The 19,184-nt window shown below is 38.0% G+C and overlaps 1 protein-coding gene across 1 annotated transcript in view; it reads left to right on the top strand.

Moving 5' to 3' along the window:
* si:dkey-34e4.1 (carboxyl-terminal PDZ ligand of neuronal nitric oxide synthase protein) overlaps window positions 1–19,184 on the top strand; it is a 128,432-nt gene that overhangs the window by 42,704 nt on the left and 66,544 nt on the right. The window contains exons 3-4 of the mRNA XM_061733781.1: window positions 15,349–15,445; window positions 15,559–15,613. Of these exons, the coding sequence (XP_061589765.1) occupies window positions 15,349–15,445; window positions 15,559–15,613 (152 nt within the window). The remainder of the gene's footprint in view (window positions 1–15,348; window positions 15,446–15,558; window positions 15,614–19,184) is intronic.

Below are 19,184 nucleotides of genomic sequence, written 5' to 3'. Positions count from 1 at the left end.
ATATTTTATTATATTTTTTAAAACTTTTTTTCAACTTATTTTACAGAGTTTTGCACTTTATTCATTCATTTTTGGTTTAATAAGAGCAAAGTTTGCACTTAAAGCCCAATGGGGCAAATGTTCAATAAAAAAACAGCATATTTGAAATCATTTCTTTGCCTTTTGTCAATTCACAAAATAATCGTTATCGAAAATTTTTGGATTTTGAGAGAAAAAATTCGAGATTTTATTTTTGGGCAAAATCGAACAGCCCTAGATCCATTTGTCACAAAGTACTTGCTACCATGCTTGTTTGTACTTAAAACACATCAACTGGTGCAGACTTTTACCAAGGTGCCCAAGATGGTGACGAGATGCCTTCACAAACAGTCCTTTTTTATTCACTTTTTGCACAAATGCAATGATAGAATGACATTTGCAGCAGGAGTTACATATGTTCAGCTCCTCTGGTGTGGATCTGCTAGTCTTTGTTTCAGATGTTGTTTCAACAGCAACTCTTGAAGTGAGGATGTTTGGAAAAATTTGAAAAGAATGAATGCGAAATAGCATTAGCATTACTTAAATAATCCAAGCTGAAATGGCTGATTTTGATAACTGTGATTGACATGTGATGGGTGTGTTCCAGTTGGCAACAAGCATGGCACAGAATAAACATCACAACACGCGAGGCTGGACGAGAGAGATTTAGGCCACGTTTACACGTAGCCGGGTATTTACAAAAACGGATATTTTCCCCTCTACGTTTCCAAAAATATCCTCGTTTACACGGACCTGTATAAATACGCTGTTAACGTCATGCCAGCCAATCAGAATCCTGGAAAAAACATCAACAAATGACACGTGTAACTTCCAGTTAAGCCTGATTTATGGTTCCGCGTTACACCAACACAGAGCCTACGGCGTAGGGTACGCGGCGACGCACACCGTACGGCGCGCATCGCCGCGTACCCTACGCCGTAGGCTCTGCGTCGATATAACGCGGGACCATAAGTCTTTTATATAGAATATAAAACAGGTAAAATACAAGAAAATATTGACGGTGGCCAAACGTATTGTAAACACAGGTCACACACATGACGCTGGTGAGTTTCTGTTGCATAATGTGACGTTCTGAAGCTTAAATCTCCGTTTTCCTCTGTTTTCCTCTGTTTTCCTCCGTTTTCCTCTGTTTAGACGCAAACGTGAAAACGTTTTTGAGTTTTTGAAAATCTCCACTTTGGCCGGAGTTTTCAGAAATGATCGTTTTTGAGGGCTTTGAACTGCGTTTTCGTGTAAACGAACGGCCAAAACGCATGAAAACGCCTCCGTTTTTGCTCCGTGTAAACGGGGCCTTAATGACTGATTAATGAAAGCAGGGCTAACTGGGTGTCCTCCAATCAAACTAATATCTGATTATTTGAGTCCTTAAGTTCACCTAAAGGGTTGCTACTACTCCCGTGTTAAACATTATATAGTATCAAAATTACATAATTCTAGTCATGTAATTGTGGTAAATAAGTGTCTAGGGATGTGTTAAGTGCATGAACTTTTCCATCAACAATTTACATAACTTTCTTTGATTTTGGTTCATCTACATTTTTCATTTAGAGGAACCTGTTCCGAGATAAAAGAGGATTTGGATGACGCTCATCTGTTTGTGCTGCATAATGATTGTTTGGTTTCTGCTACCTTTCCTGGTGTCAGGACATGTCCGTTTGTTTCCTCTTTTGTCAGACATGTCGAAGCCCATATGAACCGTTTCATCTAAAGCAGAGTGAGATAATAAGATGATCTAAATTTACTTTGTATGATGTTTTTTTTTTTCCTCAAGTTGTGAAGCTACTGTATGTAAACAACAACTTAGGGCTCCTTTTCTTGTGCTTGCCGTTGAACGTGAGAATTTCTCCATGGCCCCATGTGACTAACCTTGAGGAAGTGCCGTCAGCGCTCTGGGGCCGGCTGTCCTTTCACCGGCCTGTCACTGACTCATTCAAGCGTGGGTCCATTCTCACTCCAAGGGCATCAGCGCCCGAGGAGAGCCTGACTGGACCTGCACCGGCGGCTAAGCCGCCTCCTCTAACAAGCGTGCTTCAAGTATAATTGATACTTAACGAAAGGTGGCCAAATTCTTCCTTTAGACGCACATTTTTCTGTCCGTGGCAGACTTTCATCCTTAATCTCGCTGCTTTAATTTGAGACTGAAGGACATCGCTGTGTTCTGTCAAGTGGAGCACGTGACCCGCTTTGCTGCTGGGCTTTCATTACTTCCTGCCTCTGGTCCAGTATATTAACACAGGCCATGATTGATCTGCTCTCTTTTGTCAGCTACTGTAAACAGACTGGCTGTGTAAGTTATGAAAGGCATTTATCTAAAAAAAAAAAAAAAAGTTGCAGCACTAGCTCCCAGAAGGCGATGAAGGTGTCAGTGCTAGCGGTGGTTGTGTATGTGTAAATACTAAATTCTGGACTAAACATGCTCCTGAAAGGTACAAAGAAAACTCAGCAGAAGTGGCCCTTAAAAATGGTTTTATATTGCAGTTAGGGATGGGCGGTATGGACTAAAAAATGTATCACGATAATTTCTGGCATTTATCCTGATAACGATAAAAATGACGATAGAAAAAATACCCTTTCTTTCTTTCTTTCTTTCTTTCTTTCTTTCTTTCTTTCTTTCTTTCTTTCTTTCTTTCTTTCTTTCTTTCTTTCTTTCTTTCTTTCTTTCTTTCTTTCTTTCTTTCTTTCTTTCTTTCTTTCTTTCTTTCTTTCTTTCTTTCTTTCTTTCTTTCTTTCTTGCTAATTTCCTTCCTTCTTTCTTTCTTGCTAATTTCCTTCCTTCTTTCTTTCTTGCTAATTTCCTTCCTTCTTTCTTTCTTTCTTTCTTTCTTTCTGGCTAATTTCCTTCCTTCTAATTTCCTTCCTTCTTTCTTTCTTTCTTGCTAATTTCCTTCCTTCTTTCTTTCTTGCTAATTTCCTTCTTGCTAATTTCCTTCCTTCTTTCTTTCTTTCTTTCTTTCTTTCTTTCTTGCTAATTTCCTTCCTTCTTTCTTTCTTTCTTTCTGGCTACTTTCTTTCTTTCTTTCTTTCTTTCTTTCTTGCTAATTTCCTTCTTTCTTTCTTTCTTGCTAATTTCCTTCTTTCTTTCTTTCTTTCTTTCTTTCTGGCTAATTTACTTCCTTCTTTCTTTCTTTCTTTCTTTCTGGCTAATTTACTTCCTTCTTTCTTTCTTTCTTTCTTTCTTTCTTTCTTTCTTTCTTTCTTTCTTTCTGGCTAATTTTCTTTCTTTCTTTCTTTCTTCGATTTAACGCAGAACCATAAATCAGTTTTACACAAAAACGTCATCAACGGGAATTTATCGTTTTTACCGTGAGATGACAAATTCTTACCGTGGGGATATCGCCCATTCCTAATTGCAGTAAAAGCCACTGTTGTTCTATACCCTTGCAGTGAGTTGCAGTCTCGCATGAGATCCTGCTGTCACATAAAAGCCTCCACTAACCAGGGCGCTAAGTGAGCTGTTTCCTGTCAGCATCGTGTCCACCTCAGGGGGACACTGCAGATGCACACCAGGGGACGATCCATAATATTTTCATGCGAGCAGGAGCTGCAGTCAGGCACACAAGCACACACACTCTGTTTCTTAACACAATTCCTATTGGGTCCGCGCACATGAGTCAGTTTACAGAGAAGCAGACTCCCCGGTCCCTCGTATCGAGGCCAAGGTCGTTGTCCATGGAGACAGTGCAGGTAATTGTTCCTTCATACACACAGCTGCTGACTAATGATGAAATGTGCCAGTTCACTCTGGAGGTTTGGGTGTTTCCACCTTCATGGGAGTCACTCCGTCCTCCTCGTCCGGGACCGAGGCTGAGAGGGTTGTCCGGGGGGGGGGAACAAAATGACTTACGGAGAGTAGGGCTGGGCGGTATGGACTAAAAAATGTATCACGATAATTTCTGGCATTTATCCCGATAACGATAAAAATGGCGACAAAAAAAATACCAATTCAACTCCACCTTTGTAACTATAAATCTATCACCACATTCAGTCTTTGGAGCCCCCAAAACACTGCTCTAAAAGAATACTAAATGCTACTAAACTACACCAATTAAATGGAATTAAAACCAATTAAATGAGTCCACCTGTACTGCAAAACTGTAATGACTCAGATCCGTCATGTTTGTTACACAAACACCTATCAACGGGAATCTTTCTTTCTTTCTTTCTTTCTTTCTTTCTTTCTTTCTTTCTTTCTTTCTTTCTTTCTTTCTTTCTTTCTTTCTTTCTTTCTTTCTTTCTTTCTTTCTTTCTTTCTTTCTTTCTTTCTTTCTTTCTTTCTTTCTTTCTTCGGTCGGTCGGTCGGTCGGTCGGTCGGTCGTGTGTGGATTTATCCACAGAACTATAAATCAGCTTTACACAAAAATGTCATCAACGGGAATTTATCGTTTTTACCGCGAGATGACAAATTCTTACCGTGGAGAATTTTTTTTGACGGTTTATCGTGAACGGTAAAATATCACCCATTCCTAGCGGAGAGTGAGAAGAGCTGTGCATCTGGGATTAAACATTGCCTTTTTTTAAACTGCTGTGACTTTGTAAGATGCAGCAGCTTGAGGGATTTTCTTCTGAAGAAAAAAAGAGACAAAAGAGACTTTCAGTGCATGTAAAAATACATTAAAACTGACAACTTTGATTCAAATGCTGATTTTCAGTTTTTTCTTCTTTCTCTTTTAAATATTTCAAGTTGAGCAGTTGTTCTGTCTCTCAGTTCAGCTCTACTCCAAGCAGTCATTTCTCTGGATATCAAAGAGATCGGGGGGAAAAAAACAGTTAAATTCCAGCAAACTCTCAAAAAGGTTGCTGTTATAATGAAGGGGTTGCTAGGTTACGATCTATAGGGCCTGTTTGGGACTCCTATATGGCTTCAGTAGTACAACGGGGAGCTTCAGTGACCCACAATGCACTCACATTCCTCTGCTTTTCAAGACTGTCGGATGGGCTGTCCCTGATTTCTTATACCACATTTTGTCTTGCTGTTTCTAAATCCCCCTCTTCCATTCATCATTTCATTCTAAAAATATCCACTTACAAGATCTGAAAACAAGCTCTTCCCAGATTTTGAATTATTGCATTTTTCTGTGGCTGGACTTTCACACTCAAATGAATCAAGCTCATCGTAGGTCTTGTATGCAGAAGTTTCTTGCAGCCATGCACCTTTCAGGGCCAGTGGGGTCTGTTTTTAGGATTATACAACCCAGTATAGGGTCGTTTATTTATGTTGGCCCTGAACAGATATGATCAAAAGTAGGATTCTTATCACTAGACTTTGATCTCAATATTCTGAACAATGGATAAGCAAACACCTCTTTTCATTTTGAGTTGTGCAGGAGGAGAAAGAGCTTGCTGATTATGTCCTATTTTAAGGCTTTTTTCTCCATGGTTGAGGGGTCCCAGAAGAAGAATTCTCTTGTTTCATTCAGAGCTGGGTAGAGTAACCAAAAACTGTACTCAAGTAGAAGTACTGTTACTTCAGAATAATATGACTCAAGTAGAAGTAAAAAGTAGTCATCCAAATAATTACTTGAGTAAAAGTAAAAAAGTACTTGGTGAAAAAACTACTCAAGTACTGAGTAACTGTTGAGTAACGTCTGATTTATTTTTTTTAACACAACCATTCAAACAGACAAAAGTACAAAATAATCATCTTCAGGCAAATTAAATCAATAAAATAATAAAATAAATTAAAATTAATAAAAAATAAATAACTTAAATTAAAATAATCTTAAAGTAAATTCAAGTACTTTAATAAATAATAAAAGAATAACAGAATAAAGAAATAAATTAAGTACAAGTAGCACAAAATTTCAAGCCTTTGTACTTTTCTTTTTAACCAGGCAGAACTAGAACAAGCCCATGAACTCATAGAAACTCTGTGTGTGTTTGAGCCTGTGTAAATGTGACAAAACATGCAAAAACAAACATTTTCCCCAAAGAATCACCCAGTGATATCATGAGATTGACGCGTACACGGATAAAAGGGATAAAGAAAAGTAACAGATCAACGTAGTCTAATGTAGCGGAGTAAGAGTAACAGTTTCTTCTTCACAAATCTACTCAAGTAAAAGTAAAAAGTATAGTGATTCAAAACTACTCCTAAAAGTACAACATTTCCCAAAACTTACTCAAGTAAATGTAACGGAGTAAATGTAACTCGTTACTACCCACCTCTGGTTTCATTAATTAAAAAAACAAAAATGCACGGCAAATATAGACTTTAATATGTGAAATAATCCTGGTACTTTATAACACCGAACAAAGTTGAGGCCCGTGTTGCTGTGTAGTCTTAAAACCAATCAGCAAAAAAGGCTGGGGTTGGCATTTTATTAACATTAGTATTCACATTAAAAAAAGAAGAATGTGCTGCTTAAAGCACACTCTTGCAGAGGTAAAACAAATATAATTACATCGGCCACTTCCATTGAGTTACATTTAACACAGTGAAATACTTGATATGGTCCAACTGCGTATTGTAAACTAGCAAACTCGCCAACTTTTTCCATTTCAGAAGCACCAGGTACCAAATTGCTCAAAATCTGCCTGGATGACGCAGCCTAAATCTTCTATCTTCTTTGTGTTCTGGCGAGCAGCAGAGCTGTTTGGCCTCCCTGACCCCGCTGACCCTACTCCCCACTCACTCTGCTGTTAATGGTTAACGCCCTAAAGCAAGTACCGGTACACATGCCACTGTCAGTCCGCTACCATGGTAACAGGGATGTTTCTTTTTGAACTGGTCTTTGTATGAGGAAGCCAGGGCTCACCCATGTAGAGGTAGATGTTTAGATGATCGGTGCTTGAACTTTAGAGGTCCAATCTGGAGATGCAAAAAATATGAGCAGAAAGTTATTTTTCAGAATAAAATACAAAAAATAAAAAATCTCAAAACTTTTAAAATGTACGATGGAGTATTAGGGCCAAACTAAGACGAAAAAAAAATGGAAATTACGAGAATAAAGTCATAATATGAGAATAAAGTCGTAACATTACGAGAATAAAGTCATAATGTTGCGAGAATAAAGTCGTAATAGAATAAAGTCGTAATATTACGAGAATAAAGTCGTAATATTACGAGAATAAAGTCGTAACATTACGAGAATAAAGTCATAACATTACGAGAATAAAGTCGTAATATAACGAGAATAAAGTCGTAATTTATGAGAATAAAATCGTAATATTATGAGAATAAAGTTGTAATATTATGAGAATAAAGTTGTAATATTATGAGAATATAATTAATTCAACTCTAACAGGAAGAGCATCCTCTCCCTGTGTTAAAATGAGGAATATTGAGCATCTTGTGAAGTTCTATTTATATATTTATAATATATTTAATATTACGACTTTATTCTCGAAATATTACGACTTAATTCTCAAAATATTACGACTTTATTCTCCTAATATTATGACTTTATTCTCATATTATGACTTTATTTTTTATTTTTGGTCTTAGTTTGGCCCTAATACTCCGTCGTAAAAATGTAAGTGAGATAGCCTGAAAAATTTGAATATTACAGTTGAGGACAATTTTTGAACATTGGCACTGGCCATTTGTTTTCATTGGGTGGTTCCTGTAAAGTTTTTAATTTTGTCTTTGCTTTGAAGTAGCCAACTCGTTTTCATAAATCTTGTCTCAAATATTGCAGTGAGCCAGCTTCCCTTCCTCAGTTTGTGCACACAACAACACCCATCACTATTCTGTCTGACACTTTCATTTGAGATTACAGACAAGAAGGCTGATGGAAATGTCTTACGCCTTCTGGGGAGATTGATGAGTCTGACAGCTTAAATGCAGACGACCAATATTTGAAATAAATGTTCGCAGTCTGCTTCCATCGACATTCCTGTATCACTGCAACAGTCACAGTCCGTATGGTAGGCCGAGTTTATGGTTTTAACACGACTCTCCTAGGAGAGTATCTTACGCGATGCAAAACCCATGTCCCTCTGTATGTCAACAACTTTTAAAAGACCATAAGTTTCAGTAAATGTCACAGCAGACTCCAGCTCTTCCTTGAAATATTTTTATATCTTTCTGAAGGTTCATGAACCTGACACTTCAGGACTCAAAGTGGAGCTTGTGTCAAGAGTTGTTAATTGTTTGTCCCACTTTTTGATCCAAGGAAAAAAAAAAAACATAACAATGCAAGTGCATTAAAAGCCTGAATATTTCAAAACACCTTGCACTTAAGCAAAGTAAGTATAAAAATTTCATACTTCAAATGAAGTTTGTAAAATCCCATTTTGCTTCACCAGAATGCTGACATAAACTTTAAATTATGAAAGAGCTGTCATGTCATGACGCTGAGGTGTAAGTAAAGGTAGTTTGTTTCCTGTCTGGTGCGTCTTAGCCCTCACACACAATGTTTTTTTTGGGGGGATTGCAGGCTTTTTATGGAGCCAAAAGAATGACACTTACTAAATGTTGGTGGTTTTAGTGTCTTATACTGCCTGTGTCTCGCTGTGTAACTATTAGCTCCCGTTAGGGGGGGCTGCAGGCCTCTTCGGCAGTTTATCTGCTCCTTAGGGTCTGAATTAGGAAGGTGATGTGTTGCTGGTAGTTTTCTGGCGTTTCAGTCATGTTTTTGAGTGTATGGTTTTCTTTTTTATTTTCAAAATCAAATAACGAGCGCTCAATTCATTCCTGGAAAAATGTTCTTGTGCATGATTTGTTTGTTTTATAGGTGTAATTGTGCAGTTCCTACGATTTGAATCTTTTATATTTTTGCATGTTTTGGCAGAATGACATGTCCCATGTGTTTTGAAAACTCCTCTAAATCACAGTACAACATCTTAGTTTTCCCTCGTCTTTAGGTCCCTTTTAAGTCCCGGTCGGTGTATCTGTGTTTATATGGTATGTTTCCTTTTCCCGTCTCTGAAGCTATTCTATCTTTAATCAGCTCTCTCAGGACTCGGTTCTGAATAATTAGAGACTGAAACTTTAATCACCGTAGATTCAGGCAGAGATTCAGGCTATTACAAACACCAGATGAAAATCATACTGAAAGAGAGTTTTATACACTAACAGTCTTTTTAATTATGTCAAAACATTTATTTGTAGACATCACAGCCAGTGTGGACATGTACAAGCTTCATAGACAACAAATAAAACCCAGGCTACCTTATAATCTGATCTGACAGGTCCTGACATAATGTTCTCCTAATTGTTGCATGGCAGCCTTTTGTTGCTGGATAAAAAGGTCACAACTTCCAGGAGGTCCGTACATAAAAATAGCTGTCTCTTTCCTCCTCCCGTCCTTCTGCCTCCTCCTGTCGGTTCAACATTCCTCACACCCTTACTTCAATTTTCTTTATTCTCAGTTTTCCTCATACTGGTATTTATTTTGCACATTAGCATTCCCCTCTCTCCTCTATTTCCACCTTTTTTGCATTTGGCAGGCAGCGGTGAATGAATGGATTGGACGCTCATTGTTTTCTGGATAACGGGCAGTCCCAGTGGGAAGTGCCACCTGCTTTGCCTGCTACAGACTTAAGCTTGAGTTATGGTTCTGCGTCAAATCGACGCCGTGCACTTGCCGTGATGCCGTCGTGAACCCTTCGGACTTCTCCTCACTCCATTTCGCCGCGGTGCAGTACCCCCCGTGACCGCTAATTCGTGATCTTTTCCTGAATGGTTTATCCGACTTTTTCTGGTCACAGTGAATCAAAGAGATAAGGACAACTATTGTGCAAAAAAAACAAAACAAAAAAAATTACACATACACGAAGAAAAGAGCACTGAAAGTTCACGACTGCTTCAAACCGGAAATCGGAAATGCGTTGCTACCAAGCGAACCAATCACAGCCCTCTCGTCTGCGTTTGGTCTGCGTTGCCTCGACACGTAGTTACAATTTTTGGGAGGTGCACGTCAGTGACCGCGTCAGTGATGGCGTCACTGATGGCGTCAGTGACGGCGTGTGTTCTTCGTCGATGCGTACCCTACGGCGTAGGCACGGTGTCGTTTTGACGCAGAACCATAACTCAGCCTTTAAAGGGGACATATTATGGCATTTAATGTATATTTTAAACAGGCCTTGAATGTCTTAAAAACAAGCTAAAGCTTGTTCTTTCTACATAAGTCAGAAATTCAGTCTCTGGGCCATGTTTTTATTTTTTCCGCTTCTAAAGCCTTTTTCTGTGCTTCATTTTCAGGGCGGGGGGGGCTATGATAATGAGGCTCTGTGCTGATTGGCTGCTTGAATGACGTGTAGCAGGGGAGGAGACAAAGCGTCGCTCTGGGGAGAAGAGCAGCGGCTGCGTAGCAAAGCGTGTCCACGGTTCTGCGTTAAATCGACGCGTACCCTACGCCGTAGGCTCTGCGTTGGTGTAACGCGGAACCATAAATCATCCTTTAGTCACCTCGTTTTCAAATAGGAAGATTGAATTTAATTCTAAACAGTTACACCACAGTTATTTACTCCGATTCCTCATCATTTCACTTCTTATGTTACAAGACAAATGAATCATGTTAACTGTAAAGAAATCACAACACTGAATTTTCACAGATGGCAACTTTATTGTTAAAATATATAAATAAAATGTATGCACTATTGCTGGCTCAAGGAAGGACCGCGCGTTTTCTGAATGTGAACAGCTCCAGGTGCTTGAAAGATCTGAAACCACAGAAGAAAAATGTATTACGGTACTAATAGAGCCCCGAGCCCGGGCTCCTCGACGGTCCGGTCCGTGAGCAGCCCCCGCAGCTCCGTATGCAGCTCCGGTGCTCCGGAGCTAAGCTAAATACTTAGCCCATGCAAAGATCATACAAATATAAATAACAAAAAAAAAAAAAGGAACTTACCGCTGACTCGTGTGCAGTTACCAGGTCCATGCTGTGGGAACTGATCCTTTTATGAGGGTAAATGTCGATGCAAAATCTCATTTCTACTCTCCCTCGCTGTTCAAACAGCCACCGCTGCTGAATAATGGCGGACGCTCGAGCCGGCGGAGACAGCTGGTTGTGGGGCGTGGTTTCAGCAGCGGAGGCCGAACCTCTGCGCCTCGGGTGACGTCACCATAGGCGCAGATTCTCATCGGCTCAAAAAAAATCACGTGACACTGGGGGGATTCTGTAAGGCGGGGGGGTCAGAAAGCTTGCAGAAATTCATGGTATTTTTGTCTCCCCTGTGCTGGCAGGGTGAGGGGAGACCACTTTATATATGTTAAAACAAGAAAAAACGTGTTTTTCATAATATGTCCCCTTTAAGGACCAAAAAACAACAACTTTTTAACTGACATTGGCCGGTGATCTTTCCGTTTTTAACCTGCATATAGTACAAAATTACATCACAACATCTCTAATATGGAATATGAAAATAATATGATACTGTTGAAGGGGTTTTTCAATTAAAATATGCTACTCCCTCAGTTTGAGAGTCTGTAAAGACTGCAAGGTTGTTGTTTAGCTGCCTGGTTTAATCTGTTTTGGTTCAATTGATTTTATAGCACAATTAAGTGCAATTATTTCTATTTTCTTATACAAAGGCACTACTGCTTATTTGTTGCATCGTTGCATCAGCCAAAGTACAATTAAACTCGAGTGGGTAAGCATGCTGAGGTATTAAGTTACAAAACATTGTTTGTTGTTGAGTTTGCAGAGACAAACAGAGCTAAAAGTGGAGACCATACAACGGCTAACTTACTTAATAGGACACAAACTCAGGCTCATGGATGAAATTATTTCCATGCTTCTATCCCAAGTGTCCGCAAGCAACCTTATAATGACATCAGCCAGCATGGTGCAGGTGACTAACATTTACTAATACACAAACTCTAAATGAATGATAATATTGCTGTGAAACTATTTTATGTGCAACTGTTTGTTTTCAAATTTTCAATATCCTGCTTTAAAAAAAAAATGTAGCATACTGTTAGCAGCTAGTCTGGTGCAAGGTAATAAACATTTACTGGGACATCTAAAAACATTAATAAAATGATAATGTTCACGTGTTGTAACTTTTTCAAGATACATAACACAGCCAGTAGCTTTCATGATTTTTAACGATAATATTCCTCATGTACATCCAGATTATGAGCATCTCAGCCTTGATGCTTTTGGTGTATGTCGCAAATCCCGTCCTCCTCACATATGAAGCAGCTGCGTGTCTTTAACCACTCAGGCGCTCGTTAAGTGTTTTCTTTGTAACATCTGGAAATGAATAAAATATTAAAGTCATGTTGCCTAAACTTCAGTTTTAATGCAATTTAATCGGTACACTACTCTTGCCTTGACTCTTCTCTGTCACTCTGATTTTCTTTGAGTCTCTCCTTGACAGGCATCTTGTGACTTGCATTTCTGATAAATTAACCATATTTTTTTTAAAGTAATACGATTTAACATTCTCTTATATTTGATTAATTATGTTTGCTCGTAGTTGCAATTTGTTGTCTTTTTTGGTTTAATGAAGTCTTTTATCCCAGAAATGTCTGTAAAAAAAAAACTGACAGTTGTAATGTTCTCAGAGGGCCGAGGCGGCATGAAATTTGACTGAGGAGGCCACCCCGCATTTCTCTATGTATTGTACTTTTGCCCAATAACTGTGATAGCAATTTACTTAATGAGGTTTAATGCTTAGCAGCTGCAAGGTAACAAGCATTTGTCTGCTCACACACCTCAAAACAAAAGTAAATTAATGATATAATTGTCTCAAGTGTGATAAAGCAAATGTTTGCTTACAAGTTTGCAATAACTCATTAAATTCTGCCCATTATATTATAATTAGCTAAAGCTTTAATACCAGCACGTAGGAGCAACACGCATGCAGCCCCCCCAAAAAACTTAAAATGTCTCTTTATTTTAGTCCCATCACAATAAGCTTCACTAGTTTTAAAAAACAAAACAAAGAAACAAAACTAATCACTGTCTAAACACAGAAGAAAATCAGTACAAAGATGCAGTTTTCAACAGTTTTCAACCAGGTCTTTTCAGCTCGGTTTATTTCTGTACAACAGCTGTAGCATGACGCATGAATTGTATTTCTGAGTTTGGAGTTTATAGTCACTTAATTATAAACCAAATTCATGCTTTCTAGAGTTAAAAAAAAAAAAATCAAATAGGCCTATGGCTCCTTTTATAGAAGCTGCTAACTTAATATTGAGTTTTATTGCTAAGCTACGTTACGTCCCTGTGTTGCACCCTCAAAATGAACTGCCAAAAACACGTCCATCTTCGTTTTTGCAACTTTTAATGAAAGAAAATTGCACAGTTCAACACAAGCACATACTTTTTTTTTGCCTTGCCTCTTGAAGAGACAGTGTTTTTTTTTTACAGACATATCCAATCTCCAAAATATACATATATTCAGGTAAATAATTATTTAACCTTGAAATAATATGAATTAACAGTAACACATATAAAGTAAATTACTTCCACTGGACATTGATATCCTAGACTTCACAAATATGACATTACTTTTCCAGTATGCCACACCTGCTTGAAACAGCTTTTTTTCTCAGTTGAGTCTCCAAGCAAACCATCTTCCATTTCAGCTGATTTGCACCCATACTCGCCTTGCTTTCTGTGACATGATGGATGCTTGTGTCCTGATACTAATAGCTGTTAGCAAGCAAGAGAAGTGTGCTTCATGTTTAAAAGGGACACTGATTTGAGCTGACAGGCCCGACTTGCTAAGTTCCTTAGCAAAAACGCCAGCTGACAACAGGGAAATGTGTTAGTCACTCAGCCTCCACATGGCTCCAGTGTTTCATGAGGCAAGCACTATAGAGTCATACACGTCCCGCGGACAATATTGTTGATTTTTCTGGGACATTAAAGGGGTCCTATTATGAAAAACCCGTTTTTTCTTGCTTTAACATATATAAAGTGGTCTCCCCTGAGCCTGCCAACTCAGAGAAGGAGGAAAGCAACCTAATTCTGCAGTGTCTGTACAGCCGCCCAGATGAGCCGTCCAGTGTCATGTGACTTTTACAAGCCGTTGAGCAGTGTTGTGATTTCTTTACAGTTAACATAATTCATTTGTCTTGTAACATAAGAAATGAAATGATGAGGAATCGGAGTAAAGAACTGTTAGTGTGAAGACGAGGTGACCCGGTCAGGGAACTAAAGGCTGATTTATGGTTCTGTGTTACACCAACGCAGAGCCTACGGCGTAGGGTACGCATCGATTTAACGCAGAACCGTAATTCAGGCTTTAAGATCCCAGGGAGTCGTTTACACCGTGTCTTACTGCATGCCAAAATGGCCGAAAATGGCAAAAAAACACGTTCGGTGGAATAAGTGGGGAAAAAAACGAACAATTAATAACGGCGTTGTAATATAAGGAAATAGACTGGCCGCTCCCGTAACTGTTGCGTACCACATAAATCGTTGGCCAACCAAAAAGTAACCCCATAAGAATTTTACCTAACATTCACCAGGAGGTGGAACCAAAACAACATAATGCTGGGAAATTAAAAAATGTTCAGTTTTTTATGTTCAACAAATATTTTCTACCTTGTAATTTTGTAAAAGATTTTTTTCTTTGAAAAGCATGCTTAAATCAAATTTATTTGATTTATGCAATGGTGAAAAAATTGGCAAAGAACCATGTATTCGGTATTGTTCGGTATTCGGCCAAGTTTATTATTATTTTCGGTTTCGGTTTCGGCCACAAATTTTCATTTCGGTGCATCACTAGTAAAAATGAAGACATGGCCCACAGGCTGAATTTCTACTTTATGTAGAAAAAACAAGCTTTTGATTGTTTTTAAGACATTCAAGGCCTGTTTAAAATATACATTAAATGTCATAATAGGCCTCCTTTAAATGCATATAGTTTATATTTAGGCAGGCCTATTTTAGATTTGGTCATGCAACTTTCCTGCTGTCTGTTCTTTGGCATCAGAGATCACTACAGTGTTTCTTTTTTTTAAAGTTGGCTTGGATAAGAATATTTAGCACACAATCTTCAGAAGACTAGTATGAGCTGCCAGCTAATTCAAGATCTAATATATATATGGAAGAGAGCTGCAGATAATGTTTTATTACTAGCATTCTTTCCCTTAATGCATGTACTCTGGGAAAGTAAGATATTACTCACTGCAGTGAGGAGCAAGAGTGCTGGGGTTAAGTTTAAGTGTTAAGTTTAAGAGATTAATGTTTGCGGTGTGCATGTCGGAGCATATACCTCCGTGTAAAAGTGAAACAAGAAGTAACTTCGGTTTTCCAACAGGCAGAAAAGGAAACTCTAGCATTTTCTTTAGATGATGAATGGGAAGTTATTGAAAGATCATACTCTGTGACACTAAATTTACCCAGAAAAGAGAAGATGCTTTTTAGTTGTGTTTTTAATGTATATGTTCTTATTTTGTTTTCTCAGTATGAATTCAAGGCCAAGAACATCAAGAAGAAGAAGGTCAGCATTGTGGTGTCTGTTGATGGAGTCAAGGTGATGCTGAGGAAGAAACAGAAGGTAAGCTGCTGATGAAAAACTCTCAAGTGAAATGTTAGATTGTAAATAGATATTTCTCTGGATGAAAGTATACTTCCTGCATCTGTGCTAAATGATGATCTTTTGTGTCATGCAGAGAAAGAATGGACATGGATGAGAGCAAGATGTTGATCATGCAGGATCCAATATACAGGTTAGCTGCACGTTTGAACACTGACAAATTAAAACAACATGAATGCTGTATTGAAACTCACTATCTTTGTTACTCTTCACCCAAGCATTGAAACTGTCTGATATTAGTCTAATAGGGCAAGGCTTGGGAGTACCCATTGCATTGTGGGATGCGATGGCTTTGTTGGTACTGTAGCTGCGGAAGTGTGTAATAAACAAGTCAAGAGAAGATGAGTTATAAGAAACTAAAAGCTGGCTGGCCTGACACAAACCACCACATGAAGGAAATTGCAGTTCCTCTGTTGACCACTAGGGTCAAAAGGGTCTCTCATGACTCCCATATCAAAATGTATGAATAAAGAATGAAATAGATAGTGGATAGTAGGGATGGGTGGTTTGGACTAAAAAATGTATCACGATAATTTCTGGCATTTATAACGATAAAAATGACGATAAAAAAATACCAATTCAACTTCATCTTTTTAACTATAAATCTATCTCGCTCTCAGATCCGCCATGTTTATTACACAAAAACGTCATCAACGGGAATTTATCTTTCTTTCTTTCTTTCTTTCTTTCTTTCTTTCTTTCTTTCTTTCTTTCTTTCTTTCTTTCTTTCTTTCTTTCTTTCTTTCTTTCTTTCTTTCTTTCTTTCTTTCTTTCTGGCTAATTTCCTTCCTTCCTTCTTTCTTTCTTTCTATCTTTCTTTCTTTCAGGCTCATTTCTTCTTTCTTTCTTTCTTTCTGGCTAATTTCTTTCTTTCTTTCTTTCTTTCTTTCTTTCTTTCTTTCTTCCTTTCTGGCTAATTTCTTTCTTTCTATCTTTCTTTCTTTCTTTCTTTCTTTCAGGCTCATTTCTTTCTTTCTTTCTTTCTTTCTGGCTAATTTCTTTCTTTCTTTCTTTGTGGCTAATTTTCTTTCTTCCTTCTTTCTTTCTTTCTTCCTTCTTTCTTTCTGGCTAATTTCTTTCTTTCTTTCTTCTTCTTTCTTTCTTTCTTTCTTTCTTTCTTTCTTTCTTTCTTTCTTTCTTTCTTTCTTTCTTTCTTTCTTTCTTTCTGGCTAATTTCCTTCCTTCCTTCACATACGAACCATAAATCCGACTTTACACAAAAACGTCATCAACGGGAATTTATCGTTTTTACCGCGAGATGACAAATTCTTATCGTGGGGAATTTTTTTGACGGTATATCGTCAACGGTAAAATATTGCCCATTCGTAGTGGATAGTTATTTTATTTCAATGATAACATGTTTTTTTTTTCGTGCTGTAAACAAACCGCTGCAACCCGTGGTGAGACGGCCTCACAAGGATCCAAAGCTGAAGCTTAGCGACGCAGCAGCTGCCTGCGCTGAACAGTGAGAGGCCTCTAGCTCATTGAGCGCTTTACCCCAGTAGCAGCCGAGCAACCGGCTCCAACCAAGCCGTCCTCCAGGTTTACACTTTTTTTTTACCATGCCTGAATATCACGAGGGCAGACCTCTCTGTCTTGTTTTGTCTCCCTCTGAAGCTGGCCTTCAGTTCTTGGCACTTAGTTGTTAAGTGTGCGTCACACAAACAGGTCAAATGACTGTGTGGGTCAAACATTTGTCTGCAACTTTTCGGACCCTTTTTGACCGGACTTCCAACAGCTTTACTTCAGCTCTTTTAAACATGCCATTATTAGATCAAACAGTTTCAAGTCCATGTGGAATGAAAGAAAACTGCAAACAGAGAGCAAATCTGAACTGTAGATAGCAGTAATATTCACAGAGAAGTAATGCATCGGTTGATATGTTTCCAAATACCAGGTAGGAAAGCAATTAGGTCTTCTTGTTGAATTGTTGCCACTTGAGGCACATCTTCACCTGCACAATTTTTTTATACATAAGCAAATATTCACGAAAAGACAACTACAGCTACATGTTCCTTCATTGCTGATGTACAGAACTAAATCTGTAGCGTCCAACATGGCGTGACGACACAATCCGAAGCGCTATTAATGTCTCTCAGCGGAAATAATTCGAACTGAACTTCTGTAGATGAAGTCGAGCCATACTTTACTTTCACATGCACTTCATCATCTGCGCTTGAATGAGCTATATCTTCCAAATCCAGTGACATTACTTATGAATAATCTACAACATATAGTCTGCGGAGCAATTGTATGTAGCTTTGAATACATTTTTTTTTACATGTTTCTACTGCTAGATTTTATTTTCAAGCTTGTGTTTGTGAAGCGCAAGTTGTAATTTGTTTATTTTAATGAAATTCCCTCATCTCTGTTTATGACTTACAAATGTGTACGTGTATACACATTGTGTGTGTGTGTGTGTGTGTATATATATATATATATATATATATATATATATATATATATATATATATCTGAGGACAGGTGTTGGTCACTGCTAAGTAACTCACAAAAATGTAGTTATAATATGTCAAGATAGTTTCTGTCACATCCTGGTATAAGAACGCAGCAGCCGGCATTGCGTGCTCTCAGAAATGTGTGCGTTTTTAAATAATAGATAGCTGGCATTTGGCAAAGCTGCACTTCCACAAGGAACTGTGTGTGGTAAATGTAATTATCCTTGCTTGTTTGTGCATTCATGAGTGTGTGTCTTAGTGAGGATCGTCACAAGTCACTTGTCTGGATCCCAGTGGGGACGGTTTGGTGCATTGGACCTACAGATGGGAGAGTAGCTCTCAGGCTTTTATTTTGACAGTTCAGTACAAAGAGGTAGCTTATGGTTTCTGGCAAGGACATAACTACACAGGGAGTGTTGCAGCATTGTTTATAAAGCATTACACTCACGCCAAACGTTTAGACGGCAATACAATTGATGTGTTAAACTACTTCAGTCTTTGTGGTGGAGATTTATATTATTTCTAGTAGGAATGGGCGATATTTTACCGTTCACGATAAACCGTCAAAACAATTCCCCACAGTAAGAATTTGTCATCTCACGGTTAAAAATGATAAATTGAGGAAATGAGAAAGAAAGAAAGAAAGAAAGAAAGAGAGAAAGAGAAGAGAGAAGAGAAAGAAAGAAAGAAATGAGCCTGAAAGAAAGAAAGAAAGAAAGAAGAAAGAAAGAAAGAAAGAAAGAAAGAAAGAAATGAGCCTGAAAGAAGAAAGAAATGAGCCAGAAAGAAAGAAAGAAAGAAGAAGGAAATGAGCCTGAAAGAAAGAAAGAAAGAAAGAGAAAGAAAGAAAGAAAGAAAGAAAGAGAAAGAAAGAAAGAAAGAAAGAAAGAAAGAAAGAAAGAAAGAAAGAAAGAAAGAAAGAAAGAAATGAGCCTGAAAGAAAGAAAGAAAGAAATGAGCCAGAAAGAAAGAAAGAAAGAAAGAAAGAAAGAAATGAGCCTGAAAGAAAGAAAGAAAGAAAGAAAGAAATGAGCCAGAAAGAAAGAAAGAAAGAAGAAGGAAATGAGCCTGAAAGAAAGAAAGAAAGAAATGAGCCTGAAAGAAAGAAAGAAAGAAAGAAAGAAAGAAAGAAAGAAAGAAAGAAAGAAAGAAAGAAAGAAAGAAAGAAAGAAAGAAAGAAAGAAAGAAAGAAAGAAAGAAAGAAAGAAAGAAAGAAAGAAAGAAAGAAAGAAATATTCCCGTTGATGA

This window comes from Cololabis saira, chromosome 11 (assembly GCF_033807715.1).
Source record: "Cololabis saira isolate AMF1-May2022 chromosome 11, fColSai1.1, whole genome shotgun sequence".
In the NCBI taxonomy this organism is placed as follows: Eukaryota; Metazoa; Chordata; class Actinopteri; order Beloniformes; family Belonidae; genus Cololabis; species Cololabis saira.
This window is presented reverse-complemented; position numbering and strand designations above follow the sequence as displayed.